The 22,037-nt window shown below is 35.6% G+C and overlaps 1 protein-coding gene across 2 annotated transcripts; it reads left to right on the top strand.

Annotated features, from left to right (window-relative positions):
• The first annotated feature begins 8,777 nt into the window (after positions 1–8,777).
• Positions 8,778–18,065, top strand: LOC110633688 (uncharacterized). Of its 2 annotated transcripts, none has more exons than XM_021782404.2 (8): positions 8,778–9,303; positions 10,250–10,618; positions 10,697–10,956; positions 13,455–13,596; positions 13,782–14,153; positions 14,275–14,406; positions 15,284–15,412; positions 15,532–18,065. In XM_021782404.2, exons 1-8 carry the CDS (start codon positions 9,181–9,183, stop codon positions 17,809–17,811), a joined length of 3,807 nt encoding a protein of 1,268 aa, XP_021638096.2. In that variant the 5' UTR covers positions 8,778–9,180; the 3' UTR covers positions 17,812–18,065. The 2 variants fall into 2 exon arrangements, with proteins under 2 accessions (XP_021638096.2, XP_021638095.2); XM_021782403.2 differs by having other exon boundaries at positions 13,782–14,162.
• Positions 18,066–22,037: the final 3,972 nt, after the last annotated feature.

Genomic DNA, 22,037 nt, shown 5'->3' with positions numbered 1-22,037 from the left:
GAAGGGCAATATTGTGCTACAAGGAATATCAGTGCTCAATGACTAGGTTAGATATGTGGGAGACCCACGATAAGGATATTAGAAATCCTCTATAAGGGGAAAGGTCCTTGAATACGAGTAGGCTGGCCCAGATTGAGTGGAAGTCTAGGCGCCACACGGGACTACTATCTGGGCCAGGATGTGGCCCCGTGACAGTTGGTATCAGAGCAAGGTCAGTGCTCACAATGGATAATAATCCATACCTTCCTTGAGAAACCTTCGGTTGTGTGATGCATATGAGATACAAAAGTAAAGAGAAACGATGGAATGCGATGGTTGTTAAATAAAGTGACAAAAACTAACCGTGTGTTCACCTTGAGAAAGGGTGAGCGGAGTATATAACCCTGAAATAGGTGAAGGACATAATGTCCTTATTAGAAACATATTGTGGCATGCATAAGTAATATATTGTGCAAATGAGTATTCTTGATGTTGTTGAGTCCTTAAGAGGTGGTATGCGAGAGTGCAGTACACCAATTGGGGATTATCAATATAGAGGAATATGCTAACGTAGGCAAAACATGGTGCGAAATTGGCAAATGACATTTGCCAAGCAAGTACCATAATTTGAGACTTTGGTTGGACAAAAATAAGACTATTGATATTGAGAAAACATTAGAAAATATGAGGCAAAAGGTAGCCCTAAAGCCATTGAGATGGTGAATGACCCTTGTCAGGTGATGAGAGATAATACTCGAGATTGCTTATAAGACTGTGAAAGTCTTCAGGTTGGAGGGGGTCGAGTAAGCCCCAAGCATTAATAAGTTGATTGTGAATTATTAATAGACTGTGGAAGTCTTTCGAGATATGGGGTATGCTATCCCTAAGAGATTATGGAACTGATGGCTTATCTCATTGAGATGGTGTCTTACCCTAATTGGGTTAAGAGTCGGAATTCGAGAACTACTTATTGGCTAGGAAAGCCTTTAAAAACACCTTATCGGATTGCTAAGCCCATAAAGTATTTTGTGCGGGTAAAGAGATGGGAAATTCAAGATAGCTTAATGGTTATGTGAACCTTCGGAATGATGGGTTGAAATACCCTTAGTCAATATTGAGACGGTTGTTTTCTCCCCTGGAGAATAACCATTGCAGTTGGCTACTATAACCTTCAAACGAAGGATGAGACATGTATAGAGTCCCTTGAGATAAGAATGTTGCTATTCTATGGATAACATAGAAAGTGAAACTGTTGCTAGAGTGCAACTTGAGATGAGACAGTCGTTGCGTGCCATTGATGGCAAGTTCAGATTATGCACGGATTCCATTGAATCCCATTTAATTATGAGGCGATAGATGCTAAGAGTTGCTGAAGTTAAAATCAGCTATGAGATGAATTCAGAAAAGGGACAGGTGGATCCCAAATCATGTTGCGTAGAAATTGATATGGCTTATGATAAGCCTAGAAAGGGTGAGAAACCCAAATATAAATTTGGAGGTAAAGAGTTGGCTTGTGGTAACACAAGAAAGGGCAGAGGCCCAATTGTGCATGTATGCACTATGAAGTTGCGTTGGCAAACAGTAGCCCGAATATTCATATAAAACTCAAAGTCTCGGATGCTTGGTACTAGTAACCAAGTCATCATGCGGATGCTGGTAGCTTATACAATAAAAGCTTGCCAAAATAATTTTGAAATGTGAGATGGTGGTCATGAGAGCCACATTGTGATAAAAGTGGTGATACCATGTGTGGGAGGGCTGCACGCCTCATTAGATATAATCTTTGAGGAGAGGGTAATGACTCCATGATGAATTGGGTGCTCCAATAGAGCTTGAGGCCACCTTGAATACCTATGAAGTGAGAATACATTGAAATGATGAAGCGCTTGTCAAGTGAAATTGAGTTATAGGTAAACAAATGATCTTGGGTCACAATTGTAAGAATAGTGGTGTCAAATAGAGTTCTAGACATCTGTGGGAGATCTAAGCAATTGTGATGGCCAAGCATTTAGGTTGTGATAACGAGATGAGCTTGATGACTGTGGCAGTCATGTATATGTGTTTTTTCACCGAGGAAACTAAAATGGAAAGTATGTGGGATGAGAGAAGTCCCTCGATGCAACCTTGTGGAAATTTTGCAGGTGGAGAGTGCAATCATAAGCAACATGGTACCCCTTCGACGTGTCAACCACATCCCAATCTGAAGATGAGAACTAGCCAAAAGGTGGAGACCTTAAGAGAACATGAATGCAAAACTCATTTGTGGTGCCCAAGATGAATTAAAACCAAACAGGAAGAGAATGAAGCTAGCAGAAGCAATTGGTAGCCGAGAATTGTTTATCATCGATAGACAGTAGCATCAAGAGATGCGTGTACGAACAATGGGTGTGCAGTAGGAAATGAGGGCAAAACTAGCATGAGCAATGAGTCCCACGAGCATAATGCAAGTTCCAGAGGGAAACATGGTGATACACGAAATCGATAATGTGTAAGTTTCTCTATTCATTTACATGATGACTATGTTGTTCCTTATTGGCAACCATAATATTATATCATAGCTCCACAATTGAATACCATTACTTCCTTATGCTTGAGTTCATATATAACACTATTATTTTGTATTGTGATTATTTTGCGAGGTACTTATGATGGTGCAACCATGAGGCAAAGCCATGTGAATAACTTAGCAATGGCCCGATGATATTCATGCAGAGGTGTGTTCATCACAATACAGAGAAATGAAGCATCGAAGGGACCATCACAAAATGAGACATAAAGAATTAAGTGGGGGAGTATGCAGATGATTGAACAGTTCCATCAAAGCGAGAACTCGCTAGAATGCAATGCCACGGTAACAACAGTGGTAGTCGATAGGGTCATCGACTGTCTAAGTGGGGGAGAATGTCACAAGGAAGAATATGACACTTCTATTATTGATCGAGTGGGGCAACCATGCCATAATCCTAACATGAGGATGATACGAAGAAGGTGTATGAAGACACACACAAGTTCATATGAAGATACATAAGGGAATCATGAGATCAATATGTGAGAACCAGACACGATGAAAGATTTGAAGAGGCACAAGATGTTTGGGAGAGCTTTGTTCAACATGGTGAATAACATAGAGAGGCATAAGATGCTCAGGAGAGCTTTATTCAATAGGAGGTGTTCGGGGCAAATCGATGAGGACATCGATTGTCTAAGTGGGGGAGAATGTAAGGGGGACAGCCCGTTACCCCACGAGGATTGGCCAAACCCAGCCAAGCCGTAGGCCTATGAGATGGTTAAAGGGTATAATTGATGAGAAAGAGAAGTTTGGCGGACACTTTTATAAATATGAAAAAGTGCAGGGGGGTGTGACCACTGAGACATACTGATGTCTCCTCCTGCCAGAGGTCACTTTGTTCCTAATGCTCTTTAGGGGGGTGTGACTAGTTGGCCACTGGTGAGCATAATCGGGCCCAACTAGTTGCTATGTTCGGTGTCAAGCTCTCCACCATCCCCGGGGTCATTGGCGCAAGGGCGTGACTCTAATTGAGCTCCCTACGTACTCATTGTACTAGGCGGCGGGCATCGTGCTCTCGTGAGATAGGAGCTCGGTGTCTCCATGAAGAAGGAGCTTCATGGACACTACAAGGCCAAGGGGCTTGTAGTGCGCGTGTCTCCTAGGCCCGAGGTTTCTATATAAGGCCGACGATGCTGCTCGGTATAAGGGCCAATGATGCTACTCGGTATAGGGGAACAAATATTATACATTGGCTTTGGTTTCAGCCATATAGTCTGATGATGCTTATTGCCTTGCTTTCGGGAGATGCTTATGGATGTACACGATGAAGGGCGACATTGTGTTATAAGGAATATCAGTGCTCAATGACTGGGCTAGTAACACCCTTATATTAAGCAGTCTATGCATTTTACTGTTTCGATGTCTGTCCGGACAGTCAAGATGTCTAAACATATGTTTATATCACCTAGAAAAGCCTTGAATAAAAATTAATAGTAATTACCAGAATGTAAAATATAAATAAAAAAAACAGAGTATAAAAAGTTAAATGAGCTGAGGGTCACAGCGATGGGTGACCTTACAGGAAAGTGATTGCGAGGTCAGTCATAACTCTATTTTTGCATGGAGCATTATGACACTGTAGGCCTAAGAATTATTGTGAAGCTAGGAAAAATGTGAAAATCACAGAAAAATGTGGAGAACTATATTTAAAAATTAGGTCAGAGTTCTGAAAGAAATACTGAATTTTTAGTAAATCGAATCAGACCGGCGAGGGGCAAATTGGTCAATTCACCCCTAGAGGTGACTCATGACTTAACTATCCAATAAAAAGTGAGAAATTAAAATTGTGAAATATATAATTAAATTGAAGAAGTTATGGAAAAATAAAATGAAAAGAAAAGAAATTAAAATAAGGATTTTGACATCATAATGATGACATCATGCATGACTCAATAAATAATTATCAATTACTTATTTAATTTGACTAAGTCAAATTTGGGATAAGTACACATAATAAGAAAATAAAAAAAAAAATTTGGCTTTCTTCCTCCCTTAGCTATCCATTCCCTCTCACTCCTCTCTCTCATTTTCCATTTTCCAAAATTAAAGCTCATTTGAAGCTTCTTAAATCCCAAAATTCAGCCATAAAATTTGAAGATTTCTTAGTCAAACCTTGTAATTGAGCCTTGGTAAGAAGATTGGAGAAAGAAAAAATTAAGAAAGAAGTGGAAAAATTGGAGAAGGAAGAGCTACACAAAGAGGTTAGTAAGAAATTCTCTAATCTTCTCTTTATAAGCATGATTAGATAATTTAACTAAGTTAAATATTGTTGATAATTGAAATAAAATGATTGATTATGGGACATAGAGGGATTCGGTCAGCCATGGTTAGGGTAGGGTTTGATGGTGTTTATTTGAATTGAACATAAAATTGAGACTATATGGAGTAGTAGACATGATTAATGAAGAGAAATTGCATGAATTGAGGAATTTAGACAATTAGGGTTCTTGACCCTTAGAGAAAATTGGGAAAAAATTAGAGATTTTTGAAATTAAGACAAATTGACCTAATTGAGACTCAAAATGGTCAATTGGGACTAATTAGGGTGTGTTGGAATGGTGAGAAGTGAAACCAAATTTGGATTGGTAAGGGGTCCAAATCTAGACAGCCTAACCTTGGTCCACTTCAAGGACCAAAACTATAATTCTGCCACTCCAATTGGTATGAGGCCAATTGAAAATGAAAGTAAACACATAATGCCACAATTTTCATGGAGAAACCCTGCCCTGAAAATGACTCTAAGTTAGTGAACAATTAGGTCAAACTCGGAATTTGCACACTGCCACTGTACAAAAATGACCAAATAAATAGTATTTATTCATTTGGCCATAACTTGGTCTAGTCAGGTCCAAATGACCTGAATTTTATACCGATAGAAAGCTGAGACATAGCACTACAACTTTTATAGAGAACATAAACTCAAATTCTGACCATAACCCATCCGAAAAATGAGCTGCAATCGGCACACAAAAACTGCCAGAATAGATTTGGTACCCAGAATTCTGGGTTTGGACCAATCCGGCCAGCCTTAGAAAAATAGGCATAACTTGAGCTAAAAAACTCCAAATGGAGTGATTCAAAAAGAAAATTAAAGCTAAGACATTAAGGAACAACTTTGATGAAGGAAAGTTGGCCAAATTCCCACTGTAGACAGACCAATGGAACAGTACAAATAAGTAACCCAAAACTGAAATTTTGATATTTAACCCTAATAGGCTTTGAATTGAATTTGACAATCAATGCCAACAAAAATATAACTCAAAATGTGGTATGTGGGTGTAATTAGAATTAACATATTTAATTAGTATGAAAAAGTCAATATTTTGATCAAATGGTCAAATGAATAGTAACCACAATTACACTAAGTACAAAGGACTCAATTTTATGGAATAAATTAAGTGTATAAAATTTAATTATTGAATTTATTAATTAGAAATAAATTGAATAGATATTGAAACACTCTAGTTATGTGTTTTAGTGGGAAAGGAGCCCTCTAAGGAAGGAGGAGGAATTGAACCAAGACAAGCCTAGATAAATGGTTTGTGCACAACTAACTCTTTTTGTTATTTTTCGCTTTCAAATTGATTTGAATAAGTTTATTGTATAATTTACGATTTTTATTATGTTGAGAACTTTAACTTGTTAAATGAAATTATATAAATTAAATATAAATTTTTTTATGCATTAAAGGATTTATTGCATGATTTTGAGAATTATAAATTTTGAGTTTGATGCGTTGCCAACTTTGAGTATGAATTTATAATGAGTAAATATGTTAATGGTTTGTAAACACTTTTGTAAATAGAATTTGTTTTGAATATGATTTGAAACCACAGTTGACATGGCAATATATTTTGTGTTCTCATTAGCTTGTCTAGTGAGATATCTCCTCCACTAGATGGGGTAAGTTCCTTCCTCTCTGACTTGCCAGTTGGGGAAGAGTTTGGATTAGTACTCATACATACTAGCTAGTCTTTGTTCCTCCCTTTTAGCCTCGATTATTGGGAGAGTTTGTCTTGTCGTGGTGTACAAGACGGTATCGATTGTGAAATTTTGTGTCATGGGTCCAACTGTGTAAATTGTTGGCAGCGCCCTTTCAATGATGCATAATTTGATAAATTGTGGTAGAAATAAATAATTTTCAGTGATTCAAAAATATTGTATTGTTTCATGATTTAAAAGAAATGTAGATAAATAGTTACTATTTGGTCAAAATGTTATTCAAATAAATAATTTGCATGATTGAAAATATTGATTTTTGTATGTCATAAATTTTGAAGAATTTAGAAATTTTAAATTTTTATCTGTTATGATTTATCAAAGCATAACTTGTATTAAGTTTTAAATTATTAGTTTGTACACCACTGAGTTCATCACTCAATGATAGTTTTGTATGCTGTTGTAGGTGAAAGAAAATTTAAAGCAGCTGGGTGAGATTACTTAAAGACTGTGGAACTATCTTCAGATATATCATAGGTATACCCTTGTACATTAGATTTTGATTTAATTATGTAATTATATATATATAATTTCATTCGAGCAGTTGCATTAACTCTTTTGTAATATTATTTTTGAAATGTAATCAAATACAAATTATTTTAATATTATCTTGAGATTTTATGTACTTATAAAGTTTTGTACTACTAAATTCGTAATACTCCCATGAATGTAAATATTAATTTTGTTACCTTAATGAGATGTTTCAATATTTGATTTAATTCAAACTGTGTATTGGATTGTTTGTGCTGATTTGTGAAATGAAATTGAATAATGAATTTGTGGTTGAGAAAATATATTGGGAATATTTTTCTTTTTAGGTTTTGAATAACTATTTTCTCAAAATACAGATGACACTCTACCGAAATTTTTTAAAAAATTATAGAGATTTTAAATATCTAAAAATTTGATTTATGACTTAGTGTCAATTAAAGGTTTTTAATACTTGTTCAAAATTACCCACCACTTTAGAAATGAATAGAAATTTGTTTTAAAATCCCTTGTAGTATATTTAATGAGTTACCGGTAAGCGAAGTTTAATAATTCATTAGGTATATTACGGGATCATGTTATGCCTTACGAATGGGTAAGATATAACAGGGCTAGATACGTGGGAGACCCTCGATAAGGATATTAGAAATCCTCTATAAGGGGAAAGGTCCTTGAATACGAGTAAGCTGACCTAGATTGATTGAAAATCTAAGCATCGCACGGGACTACTATCCAGGCCAAGACGTGGCCCCGTGACACTAAAGGCTTTGCCCCTAGTCCAAGCCTCCAACTTTTCTGCCAAATTCGATGGAGTTGCTTGCTTTCCTACCAATCATCATTTCACAAAAAGCTTTCATTAAAAAAATTATAATAAAAAGAGATTATTAGCTCAACACTCACACCTCATATGAACAATTTCAAAATTATTTATAAAATTATTCAATAACTAAATATTTATCAATATTTATTATAAATTATTAATAAATATATATATTAAAAAAATTAAAAAAAATTAAAGACATTAAACAAGTAATATAATAATCAAGGGGTTACTTAATTGATCTCTCATCAACTTAAAGGTGTAAGAGTGGATATATCTCGAGTTCTAATATTTGTATCTAAGTAAATTATTAGGTATACATAGTGCATGTATATCTTTGCTCACAAAATAGTCTCATCTTCTTATTATTATGATATAATTATTTTTAAATGAATATAAGGTACATTATTTTTTAATATACTAAATATACTCAATATTTTATTTTATATCTATTTATTTTAAAATTATTTAAAAAAAAATGACTATTTAACCTATTAATTATGATATTATTTGATGAGATAACTATCTCTTATTGTATAACTAATTGATTATTATCCGATGCTTTGGTAAGATGGCTAACATTTATTGCAAAGTGAATCAATTGTTATTCAATTCTCAAGTAAGGTTTGTTACCTGATTCGTTCGATGAAATTGCTACTTAATATTGCGTAGTACATTGATTGTCAATATTTTTTTATTTTGTAGCATATCAATTATTTTTTTATTATCTATTTAAATAAATTATTACTTTTTAACCTATCAATTATTATCAGTCCATCCTTCTGAGTTTGTAGTAAAAAAAAAAAAAACAGTAGTACTAATATACATTCTATCCCACCATTTTAACCGTCCGTCAGACTGTCACCATAGCTCTACGCCCCTACCGCATTACATAAAATTTCCATTACCATAAGCCTCAAAATCTTCTCTCTCTCTCTCTATCTCCGTATATAAAAGAAAAAACATAGCAAATCTCATCTCCATTAACCAAAAACCCATCTCCCCAATTCTTTCACCTCTCCTCCTTCGATCTCTTTCTTTCCTCTCCAATCCAATCCCTTCTTCTTCTTTCCCTTCAATTCGATCTTATCAATACTTATAAACCCATTAGTCCTCGATCGATGTATTTTCAATGAATCCATTTTTCTTCAAATTGAATCAAACATTTTTAACTCTCTGATTCGATTTCCTTTCTGTCAATCGATCGCTTTTTGGATCCCTCTTTAGCTAGAAATGAGGGTGTTGAACTGGAAGAAGATTAGCTGATGGGTGAATCTATTCTAGTGTAAATTTGTATCTCTAACAAAAAATTATACAAAATAAGATGCCAGGAATAGCGCAGAGAAATGAGCAATTCAGTAATGCATCATCGGGCGTTTACTCGCCTTCAGCCAATGGATTCTGGTCAAAGCACCGCGGCGATGTTAGCTACAATCAGCTCCAGAAGGTACTAGATTCTTTCTCTGTGTCTAAATTTATGTTGGGATTGAATTGGATTACTGTTTTCTATCTAATTTTTATTTCTATATTGGTTTTGTATTGCTATGGATTGGATCTTTCTGCTCAAGTTATTCAATGTTGGTTTTATTTCTTGGGTAGATTTTGATGTTTGGGTGTTATCTAGCATCTCTCTGTGTTTGGATTATTAGTATTGTGTTCACCAGATCAACTGTAACACCTTGTTTATGTATTTACATATGGAGTTTAATTGATATTAGAGATTATGATTCTGGGGCGGTTACAATTGTGTATAATGGTATCAGCTTTTCTGTTTGGATTTAGTGTATGGATAGTATCAACCTTCTTTTGGGGGTTAATAGAATCCAGGTTGAGGCAATGACTTTCCAGTGCTCTGCCTAGTTGCTTAGAAGACAAGTATTAGTGTGTTGATTATTATATTAAGTCATTTTAATGAGAACCTGATCGAATTACAGTTACAAAAGGCTGCCATTGAGAATTGTTGGTCCAGTATTGGCATTTTTTTTTTCGTTCCGTTAGAAAACAAAGTCACTTCTCTCTCTATTATGCATTAACATTTTAGTGTGTAAACTCCTTGTCCATGAGTACGCATTTACAAGTTAGAGCAATTTTTTTTAGAGTAATTTGCTCATGAGAATTTTCAGGACTGTGTTAAATGTAGTGAGATTTGATCAGTCAGTAACAAAGTTTTATGCATTTGGTATATATTTTTTTTTGTTCAATTAGAAACAAAGTCACTTCTCTCTCTATTATGCATTAACATTTTGGTGTGTAAACTCCTTGTCCATGAGTATGCATTTACAAGTTAGAGCAATTTTTTTTACTTGTTAATTTACTCATGAGAATTGTCAGGACTGTTAAATGTAGTGAGATTTGATCAGTCAGTAACAAAATTTTATGCATTTGTGGCATAGTTCTGGAGTGAGCTGTCACCACAAGCTCGACAGAAGCTACTGCAGATTGACAAGCAAACCTTGTTTGAGCAAGCTCGTAAGAACATGTACTGTTCTAGATGCAATGGACTATTACTAGAAGCTTTCTTGCAGATTGTTATGTATGGCAAGTCTTTGCAGCAGGAGGGGGTAGGTGGCCACCTTTCTTCCAACAGACTAGGAGCCCCAAACAATCAAAATGATGGAGAATCAGATATGAGGAATGGGTGCCAAGATGAAATTCAAGATCCATCTGTCCATCCCTGGGGGGGTCTGACGACAACACGTGATGGCTCTTTGACGCTTTTGAATTGCTATTTGTTTTTGAAGTCTCTTAAGGGTCTCCAAAATGTGAGTACTGATTAAATTTGATTGTCCAGATACACTTTCATTTGCTATTTTAGTTGCTCATATTCTGCTTGAAATCAGGTCTTTGACAGTGCACGAGCAAGGGAACGGGAAAGGGAATTGCTCTATCCTGATGCCTGCGGTGGAGGAGGTCGGGGTTGGATAAGCCAAGGAATGGCAAGCTATGGTAGAGGACATGGAACAAGAGAAACATGTGCATTGCATACTGCTAGGCTTTCTTGTGACACATTAGTGGATTTCTGGTCAGCACTGGGAGAAGAGACTCGAAAGTCTCTTTTAAGGATGAAGGAAGAGGATTTTATTGAAAGGCTCATGTACAGGTGTGTGTGTGTGTGTGTGTGTGTGTGTGTGCACTTAGCCAATTGCTTATTCTTTACATGTATCATTCATTTTGAAATCGGTGGAATAGAGAATGACAACTCAAAGCTAGTTGGCCAATCTGCATTTGAAGCTTAAAGCTACCAATCTGCATTTGGAGCTTAAAGCTAATTACCAATCTGCATTTGGAGCTTAAAGCTAATTACTGACACTGGAGATGGTCATTTAAGTGACACTGGAAAAGAAGATAACAATATGTGTGTGTGTGTGTGCTTGCACTTAGCCAATTGCTTATTCTTTACATGCATCATTCATTTTGAAATCGGTGGAATAGAGAATGACAACTCAAAGCTAGTTGGCCAATCTGCATTTGACGCTTAAAGCTAATTACCAATCTGCATTTGGAGCTTAAAGCTAATTACTGACACTGGAGATGGTCATTTAAGTGACACTGGAAAAGAAGATAACAATATGTAATTTGACAGCATGGAAGACCTAAAATTTTTAGTATGGTGTCTAGAGAATGCAGATATATGTCGTCTTCTTTTGGGAATTACTGATATCTTCTATTTAATAGTTATTACTCATTTGATCTTCCCAGCCTGGCAATCTTCCTGATAGATAATATCAATAGAACAAAAATATCTGGACAGCATGCTGTTAGTAAGTTAGTGACTAAATGCTTCACATTGAACTCAAAAGATGGAGAGCTACATGCCAGCAGCCCAGTAGATACAATTTTCTCTCTTGGTGTTATCTTAGTCTTTGTGCACTGCTGCACTGAATGTGGTATTGAAGCATTAAGAAACAGAACTAGAGGGCTGAAATAATTAAGAAATTTGCAATACCCTAATGGATAGGGGACAGTCATCCATCATAAGATTGCGTCTTTTGAAGGCTATTTTTCAACCTGGTTTAATGGTTAGTGGAGAAGGCTGAAGGAGTAGACTGCCAATTTTCTTTATTGGAGGAGAGTTGTAAGGCAACATTTACACTCATTTTCTGGGGGTGTACTGAATTGGCTATGACAACACAGCATGACTTGATCAATCATAATGCAGTAGTATCTCTCTATCTCTTTCAAAACAAACAAAGATTGATGTTCCCTCCCTGCCAGTTGTATACAATATAATACAGCTTAGTCTCTATCATGCTCATAGTCTATATTATGTCAAATATGTAATGTTTTTGCTTTGGGAAAAGCAACTTCAAAATCCATACAAATAGAACAGTTGGTACTGTTGTTGGCTCAAGAATAAGATACTTAGGTTATATTCCCTTGACCTCATGAGCACAAGTGGTTTGTGGTTGATTATATTCATCCATATATATTAGCCTATAATTCAAATTGAGGTTACTTTGGCATAGTTAAAAATGAAAAGGGAATACACAAAAGAAAAGATGCAAAATTCAGAAGTGGTCATAGAATACTAAATGTTGTTCCAGGTGTTGAAATTGAAGAAAATGGAAGGATTGCATTCCCTAGACTGGTGTCAAAGCTTCAGTGATAGGAATTGCGTTGCTTATTGATTTTTCTGGGTAGTTAGGTCTCCAAGTGATCTTTTAAGGAAATTGAAAATGGTGGAAATTTGATTATCAAGTTAGCCTACATTATATCAATTGGCACTGTCTTTATTATCATGATCATAGTTTTAGCTGTTATGGAGGTTGTTAAAGTGATCTCCTATTGAGCAGGATCATGCTGGTTAAAGAGTTACATCCTTGTAAACTAGCATGTCAAAGTTGAAAAATAACGGAACATGTAAAACTAACACGTCACAGTTGAACAATAATGGGAAAACAATGGTGTGATGATGTAGCATATATTTTACAGACATGAAGGAATTAAAGAAGATAAAACAAGGGCTTGGTTGGATATTTATTTTGATGTACTAGTACTATAGATAGTATTGTTGCAATTAAGTTGGGGATTTCAAAATGAAGTAGGTGGGACAAGGGGAAATTTAAAGAGAGTAAGATAGGATGCACATGGACCAATGTTAAGATCTGCTTTCCTAGTTTTGTGCCCCTAAAATGCGTTTCATCATTGAATTCTTATGACATTGTTAGGATTGTTAATGTTATTCATCATGTACTTTGTCATTCATGCAGCCATTATTGTTTCAAGATCGTAGAAATCTATTGAAAATTTTTAAGTATTGCTATGAAAAAAAAATTCACTTGTGCTTTTTGTTAGTCTTTATTTGTGTTCCTTTTTCTAAATTTTTGCATTCTGGTTTATAATTTGTGCATTTTTCTGCATTCCACTTGTATGAAAAAATAGAAGGCTAAAGCTTTACTAATTTCTTGAACTGTCATGTATTTATTAGTCCTAAGATTTGCTTATGAAGGTTTGGCAATTATACGTGTAACTGGTACAGCTGCTTTTTCTTTACTCCTAATTATAAGCCGATAGTTCTCACGCTGCATATTTTTCTACCAGGAATTTGTGTCCCATTCTGACTTCTCTTCTTCAATAAAATATGTCTTCGTGTCACAGGTTTGACAGCAAAAGATTTTGCAGAGATTGTAGAAGGAATGTTATTCGTGAATTCAAGGAGCTAAAGGAGCTCAAGCGCACGCGGCGAGAACCTCGCTGCACCGGTTGGTTTTGTGTTGCAGATACAGCTTTCCAATATGAGGTGCTTCTTTCATTTTCTAAATCTTTATGGTTTTGTGGTTCTGAAGAGTGAACAAATAAATGTCACCAGAGAAGTGATGTTATTTATTTTATTACGAGATCATATATTAATGAGACTATGTGAGTTTGATGAAAATTCATTACTGATGTGATTGGCATGACATATTTTCTCTACTATTTCCTCAGGTATCTGATAACAAAATCCAGGCTGATTGGCGCCAAACTTTTTCTGATACCGCTGGATCATATCATCACTTTGAATGGGCAGTTGGAACAGGAGAAGGAAAATCTGATATTCTAGAATTTGAAAATGTAGGCATGAACGGAAGTGTTCAAGTTAATGGCCTAGATCTTGGTGGTTTAACTGCATGTTTTATCACTTTGAGGGCTTGGAAACTAGATGGCCGCTGTACTGAGCTTTCTGTAAAGGCTCATGCATTAAGGGGTCAACAATGCGTCCATTGCAGGCTAGTTATAGGTGATGGTTTTGTTACAATTACTAGAGGTGAAAGTATCAGAAGGTTTTTTGAACATGCCGAAGAGGCCGAGGAAGAAGAGGTAGTTCAGGTTTAATTGTAGTTATTTTTCCCCTGTGCTTTAGAATCTCATCAATATTTTTCCCAAATAATTCTTGTTACATTGTAGTTAATTGTTATCTTTATGTTTTCTACACTTATAGGATGATGATTCCATGGACAAGGATGGGAATGAGCTAGATGGAGAATGCTCCCGTCCCCAAAAGCATGCGAAGAGTCCTGAACTTGCTCGAGAATTTCTTCTAGATGCTGCAACAGTTATTTTCAAGGAGCAGGCATGTTTAGTTTTGCAATATGCTTGCTGTTCTTTCTGTTTGTTAGTTAACAAATAAATGATAAATTGTTTTCCAATATGGAGCTTTTGATTCCAAAGTGTGCATATGATTGTTTCTAGCATGGGGAGAGTATGTGGTAGGTTGCATACGGGAAAGAGGTACCAGTTAAAAATGTTGATCAGGAGTATTATTAACAGTTCACTGGCCTTAAGTTGCTTTTCCCATTACAGAAAAGCCAATAATATTTGGCATTGAGCCCCATAAGTTGCAAATAAATATTTGCACTGCAAGTTCAGGATGTACATTCAACATAATGAAAAGGGTGGGACAAGGTCAAAGAGATTATTCATGGAATGACATGGGTGGAATTACTGAAGGAATGCGATTGATAGGCTGTGCAATCTATGACTCCTTTTTAAATTGGGGTGGGGGGGAGGGGAGAGGAAACAGTTTCTTTTGTAAGTTATTATAAGGTTAGGCATGAAATAGGGCCAATCTTTTAGCCGACTATGTAATAAATTGATTCTTCCGGAGATCCTTTTTTAACTGCACTCTGTATCTGCATTCCTTCTGGCCTTCACTAACTAGTTATTTTTTAAACAAGTCTGATTTCTGGCAAACTCACAGACGCTTGTTCCCATAATCTAAACACCCCACCAACCCAGAAAAAAAAAACACCCTTTTCTTTCTCTCTCCCTCATCATCTTCCTCCTCGGTGTAAATAGATCATTTGTGTAATAAAATCTTCACTAGTCTGGATTTGCTAGAAGATGGTGAATAGCTGGCACAATATTGTAGATTCAATTGCATTGTGTGCATTTGCGTCTGCACATTTTTTCGGATATTCTGAAACTTATTCCATTGATACATTTTTCAGGTTGAAAAGGCTTTCAGAGAAGGAACTGCACGCCAAAATGCACATAGCATCTTTGTTTGTCTTGCATTAAAACTGCTGGAAGAGCGAGTTCATGTTGCATGCAAAGAAATTATCACATTGGAAAAGCAGGTATTACCACATTTGATTTAGAATAAGATTTCATTTTGAGTTGTAAATCAAAACTAGGGAAGTTCTCAATTTTTTTTTCTGGGAGAAATATATGAACTGATTGCAATTCTTTCCCACAGATGAAACTTCTTGAAGAAGAGGAAAAGGAAAAGCGTGAAGAAGAAGAACGCAAGGAGAGAAGAAGAGCTAAAGAAAGAGAGAAAAAGCTTCGAAGAAAGGAGAGGTTAAAGGGGAAGGAAAGGGATAAAGAAAAGAAGTGCTCTGAATCAAATGATTCTCTTGAAATCTCAAAGGCTGAAACATCAGCAATTGCTGACGAGGAACCTAATAATGATGTCAGCTGTAAGGATTCAGTTAGTGAAACTGGTGACGTTTCATTATCCAGGCCTGGATCTCCAGATATTCAAGAACAATTCTTGAAAGGTTATGCCTCTTCGGCAATGCAAAACAACTCCTGTGGTAGTCCTGATGGAGAAGTCACTAATGTGAATGATGGGACTGGCTCTTTTATGATTGAACAATCAAAATTTTCTCGTCGGAGATTGAAATTTCGGAAAGAAGTTCTGATTGATCCCTCTTTGAAGTTGTCTGATAGATGTCGATTTGCCATTGTTTCAGGAAATGGGGCTATGGTTAATAGATCTGAGTCAAGACATTACACTGACAATTTTGAGACTCCTCCAAGGGGTGTCACTGGATTGAATAGGCTGTCAAGGATAAATAGACAGAAGTCTAATGGTCGAACTTGCGGCCTTAAGTTTAATGAGAAGTTTCATTGTGTTAACAGTAGGATGAATGACAGATATGACTTCCATTCTTGTAGCTGTCACCAAAACAATGAATACAGGGTGAAGGTTGAACCACATGTTTCTGCAATAAGAACTGGCCGGGATAGCAAATCTGTTGGTAAGTCAGAGTCTACACTAGATATGTCCAAGAAATTTTATTGTGGGAACAAGTATGGGCAAATAGATTACATACGTGAAAGTTGTGTAAGACCCAAAAGCAAAAGCATCACAGCAAACAATTCTTGTAGCAGGGATTTGCTTCATTCTAAGAAAGTGTGGGAACCTACAGAATCATACAAAAAGTATACTCGGAGCAACTCAGACAGTGATGTTACCTTGAGGTCATCTACTTTCAATAACTTATTCAAGTCACCTGGTGGTAAGTGTTCTGGTGAAGTTACTGGAAATTTTGGTGAAATTGATCATGAGAATAATAAGGGGGAATCAGGAAACTCTAACCACAGAATCAATAAAGGCTTCCAGAATGGACACAATGTGGCAGTGAAGGAGCTTTGCTACTCAACAGAAACTCCTTATGACGAAGTCAGTTCATGTCTTGCAAAGAACTCTGGCTCAAGTGGGACTTCTGATCCTAGCATAGGCAGCACTTCTAATTCTGATAACTGTTCATCATGCCTTAGTGAGGGAGATAGCAATACGGCATCTTCAAACCATGGAAATATGGAATCTTCATCCACATCAGATTCAGAAGAGACTTGTCAACAATCAGAAGGAAGAGAGACCTCACTATGTCAAAATGGTTTCTCGAATTCGCATGAGGTGGGCACGGAGAACAAACCAAGTACGAATGGAGGGGAATTTGGAAGTAGGAAACTTTTTGGGCATCCACCAGATGGTCTGAAAATGAATGCTCTAGGAAATCTGCCATCAAAAACTGTGCAAAATACTGATAATGGAATACCAACTGTTGATATAGGTTCGCAACAGCAAGGCATGTTTCCGCCTATGCAAAACCAAAATTTACAATTTCCTGTCTTTCAAGCTCCTCCACTGAATTACTATCATCAAAATCCTGTTGCTTGGCCAGCTGCTCCACCTAATGGATTAATGCCCTTTCCCCACACTAACCACTACCTATATGCTGGCCCTCTTAGCTATGGTTTAAACGGAAACTCACAGTTATATATGCAGTATGGTCCCTTGCAGCATTTGGCAACTCCTATTTTTAATCCTGGTCCAGTGCCAGTTTATCAACCAGTTGGCAAAGCAAATGGCTTTAACTCAGAAGAGCAAACGAAGATGTGTTCAGGGCAGGAAGCTTTAACTGAAGCCAAAACAAACAAGAAGGCAACAGCCGGATCACATCCAACAGAAGTGCTGCCAAGTGGAGAAGGTGGAAAAGTGGATAATTCTGCCAAGTTGCATGTCAGTGACACCAGCTTTTCCTTGTTCCATTTTGATGGGCCTGTCGCTCTATCTGGATGTAAACCAGATCCTGAGCTTTCGAGAGATGGAATTGTTGGAGATCGTTCTTTGAAAGTTTCAGCGGATCAAGTTGAAAATGATCCTGCTTGCAATAGGAAAGAGACTACTATGGAAGAATACAATTTGTTTGCAGCAAGCAATGGCATAAGATTTTCGTTCTTCTAATATATTAGTGAGAAGGTGTGTGCAGTCCGTGTCCTATTAGCTATTGGAAGTTGAGTACTTTGAAGCCAGTACACAATAATCTTCCTCAGAGAAATTGAAATTTTAGCTACAGTTTTTTCAGTTGATTGATACCAAAATTTTCAATTTTTTTTCCTTAAATTTTCATTGCAGAGGGAGGAAGGGTTGGAAGAGTGGTATAATGCTTGAGTTTTTTTTCTTTTTTCTTTTTATTAATGAAGCATTTGTTGGTATGAGATTTTTCTTCTCCTGAGGGTGTTGGAGCAAAGAACCATTTAATTTTGGAGGCTTCCATTTCCGAAAGTGAATCCAATTGAGTGCATATTGGCAATTGACAAATGCTTTTTATTACGATCAAAGTGCATAATCCAAATATTAAGTGGTTATCTAAACATATTTTATTTATTATCAATTATTATCCGGCCAAGTGATGGGTTAAGAAGTGAAGTCTACGAAAGTCAATAAGGAGGGTCGAAGGTAGGGATCGTTCTCCTATCTTCACCCCACATGAGATTGGGATTAAGGAGGGCTTACACCACCGAAGAGTAGGGCGGGTGAATTTACCCGTCGGAATGTTTTTTATTTTTTATTTTATTATTTTAATTTATCATTATATAATAAAATTTATTTCTTATCAATTATTATCCAGCCAAGTGATGGGTTAAGAAGTGAAGTCTAGGAAAGGCAATGAGGTGGGTCGAAGGTAGGGATCGTTCTCCTATCTTCACTTCACATGAGATTGGGATTAAGGAGGGGCTTACCCCACCGAAGAGCAGGGTGGGGTGAATTTACCCGTCGGAATTTTTTTTTATTTTTTATTTTATTATTTTAATTTATTATTGTATAATAAAATTTATTTCTTATCAATTATTATCCAGCCAAGTGATGGGTTAAAAAGTGAAGTCTAGGAAAGGCAGCGAGGTGGGTCGAAGGTAGGGATCATTCTCCTATCCTCCCCCCACATGAGATTGGAATTAAGGAGGAGCTTACCTCACCGAAGAGCCGGGCGGGGTGAATTTACCCGTTGGAATTTTTTTTTATTTTTTATTTTTTTATTTTAATTTATCATTGTATAATAAAATTTATTTCTTAGAAATAAATTTTATTATACAATGATAAATTAAAATAAAAAAAATAAAAAAATACAAGTTTTAAACATAATCTTAATAATATGTATATTTTTTTTAAAATTATAATATTTAAATATATAAATATATAAAAATAAATTATTTTTTAATAAATAATAATTTATTGGGGATTGGGACAAGAAGACCTTCTTCCCATCCCGCCTCGTCATAATTCATGATTGAAAAAAATTGATTGGAATTGAAAACAATTGTCATCCCTAATATTAAATTTGATTCCTAATTCTCTTCTCAACTCGTGTGAAATCTATTAATTTAAGTCGAACGAGACATTTTCTTTAATAAATACTTATCTCTAACCAATGTGAGTCTTTATTTCTCTCTCTCACCAATGCCCGTTTATTAGTGTATGGACTTTCATTTAGCTTATCTCCTTGAAAATGCAGGAGAGGCCCTAGGTGAGAGCTTCTCCCTCTAGGTTCTAGAGAGAGACAGAGAGAGAGGTCTTTTTTACTTTCAGATCTCTTCCTTCTCTGGGATGAATTTTAATAATTGTCATTAAACTTTGAAGGTTATAACAGAGTCATCCCTAAACTTAAAAATGTAATATAAAACTTCTTAAATTTTGAAATTTTGCACAGTAAAATTTTTTTGACTCCCAATAACCGATTTATAAGTAATACGTTAATATGGACAATCCAAAGTGGCGATAACGTGAATGATTGTTATTATTTTTTAAAGGCTGAGTCCTTCTAATCAATTGTTATACGTTTAGTGCTTCATTGTCTTATACGGTTGAGATTCTTTTATGGTTAATTTGTGAATAAAATTATAGTTAGTTTTGCCACTATCACATATAGGAGAGAGAACTATTCACGTCACTATTATTTTGGATTGTATAAACATGCTATTGAGGATTAGAATCATTTTGCTGTGTAAAATTTCAAAGTTCAAGGGTTTTATGTTACATTTTTAAGTTTAGGGATGATTCTATTACAACCCCTAAAGTTCAAAGACAACCCTTCAAATTTATCCTCTTCTATCCTCAGTTTTCGTTGCCTCCTTTGCCCCTTTCAGGTATGGGAGGGCTCCTTCCCAACCTAGAGTATGTCCCAACTGGAGTATGGGTTTTTCTTTCAAACTAGGTTGGGTGTAAATAAGTTTTGTTGTGTTTGTTTTGTGTTTTACAAGCCTATGTTTTTCAATGAAAGGGAGCTTGCTTTAAGACTTATATTGTGGAGCATATTCTGTCAATGTATTTTTCTTTTAGTTTTTGAATGATTTTGGCTTCATAGAGGATCTTAAAGCTAGATAGTTTAGTTGGATGGTTGACAATAAGAGATTGAAAGCGCCTTTAAGCCTACATCACACTCTGGTCACTTTAGATAGTGCATTATTCTTAGGTTTTGAGGACGAGGTAGCCAGATGGGAAATGGCTTCTAGTTTCACTTGTTCTTGTGGAGCTTCTACTGTGGATGCTTCAATCATTTCTCTTCTCAGTGGGTAGTCCAATTTTCGAGCAAATATTATAGAAGTTTCGGTCATCTCCCTTCTCAATGGGCAGTCCAGTTTTGGAGCAAATATGGTCGCGACATTGAAATGAGATTTGTTTCATCTTCCTTCTTTGCTCCTAAGGATCCTATGTAAAGGGGCTGGGTTGTCCTTTGTATGGGCGGGTTGGAATTTGGGCCTCTTTTCTATTTTTTTTAATAACTTGGAAGCTCATTGTTTTATGCTTAATGTTCTACTTTATTATCTTAATGAATTTGATCTGATTTTCAACAAAAAAAATCTACTTGAGAATGCAAAGCTTTATCAGGTAATTCAAAAACAAAAACCTCAAACAGGTATTTGATTTTTATTTATTTATTTAAAATAAAAAATTTCATGCACCATAATTAATAAAATAATCTTAAAAAAAAAGAGAAACCTTTTTTTTTTATGCAGAGGAAGGGGAGACCCCATAATGAACAAGTTCACCAAATTAGAGGAACAAGTCTAGGTCAATAGGCTAGAATTTGACTATTAAACACAAAATCATTGCGCTAAAACCATTCCATTGTAACTCATTACCACGACAGAACTAGTCCCAGAGGGCCATATTCATAAAAGAAACAAAAGATTAATGAGACAAAATCCTCTCCCAAACCTATCTGGCTTATGGGCAATCCTGAAGGACATGGATGATAGACTCTTCTGACACCCCATAATACAAGCAACTCGAATCATCCATATGTTCTATACATAATTATATATAATAATATTGAGAAAGACATCTTTTGATTTTAAAAGACACGTTTTTTCATAAGGAATCAACACATTATTACTTAAAGACACATCTTTTTAAATAGTTACAATGTTTGAAAGACATAACTTTTAAATTAAAATAGTGTGTCTTTTAGTAATGTCTGTTGATGCCTATAAATATGTAGCATCCTTCATGTTTTAAAGTATTTTAAAATCTTATCTTCCTTCTCTTCTTTGATATTACTTCTCAAATTTCTCTATCATTTTTCTGAGCTGAGTTATTGTGGTAGAAGAAATCAAGTAGTAAAATGATTTCTTATTAGCCATTATATCCTAGGGATAGAATTTCTATTCAACCTTTTGCATATAGAGAGGAAATTATTATCCTGAAGATAGTTTCCTAGAAATGCCTTGCCTATAAAAATATTCCTTCAATTTATTTATTAATTTTCCTTTTATTCCTTTATTTTTTATATTTCTCCAAACATTCTACATCAAGTTTTTTTTTTTTTTTTTTACAACAATTTTAGGATAGTAATTATTCCAATAGAGTATTTATTGTTCAAGCCATAACAAGATAGGAGGCGATTGGAGAAATTCAATGGGATGAATAACAAGCGTTGGAGCATGAAGATCTTGAATTCAATAAGTAATGCTCTCTTCAATATCTTCCATAAATGCTACCTTGCATATGAGTTATGGGCTGCTATCAAATGAAGATCTAATAAAGGTGCAGAAAGGAAGAATAGAACTCTGTTGGACACGAAGTTCATCAAATCGATGTCAAAATGGCATTTTTCAATGGTGAGTTAGATGAAGAAATCTATATTGAACAACTTGACAACTTGAAAGCTACATGGTGAAAGAAGAAGAACA

Source organism: Hevea brasiliensis, chromosome 3, assembly GCF_030052815.1.
Source record: "Hevea brasiliensis isolate MT/VB/25A 57/8 chromosome 3, ASM3005281v1, whole genome shotgun sequence".
Classification (NCBI taxonomy): domain Eukaryota; kingdom Viridiplantae; phylum Streptophyta; class Magnoliopsida; order Malpighiales; family Euphorbiaceae; genus Hevea; species Hevea brasiliensis.
Note: the sequence above shows the minus strand (reverse complement) of the source record. Positions and strands in the feature narration are given on the sequence as shown.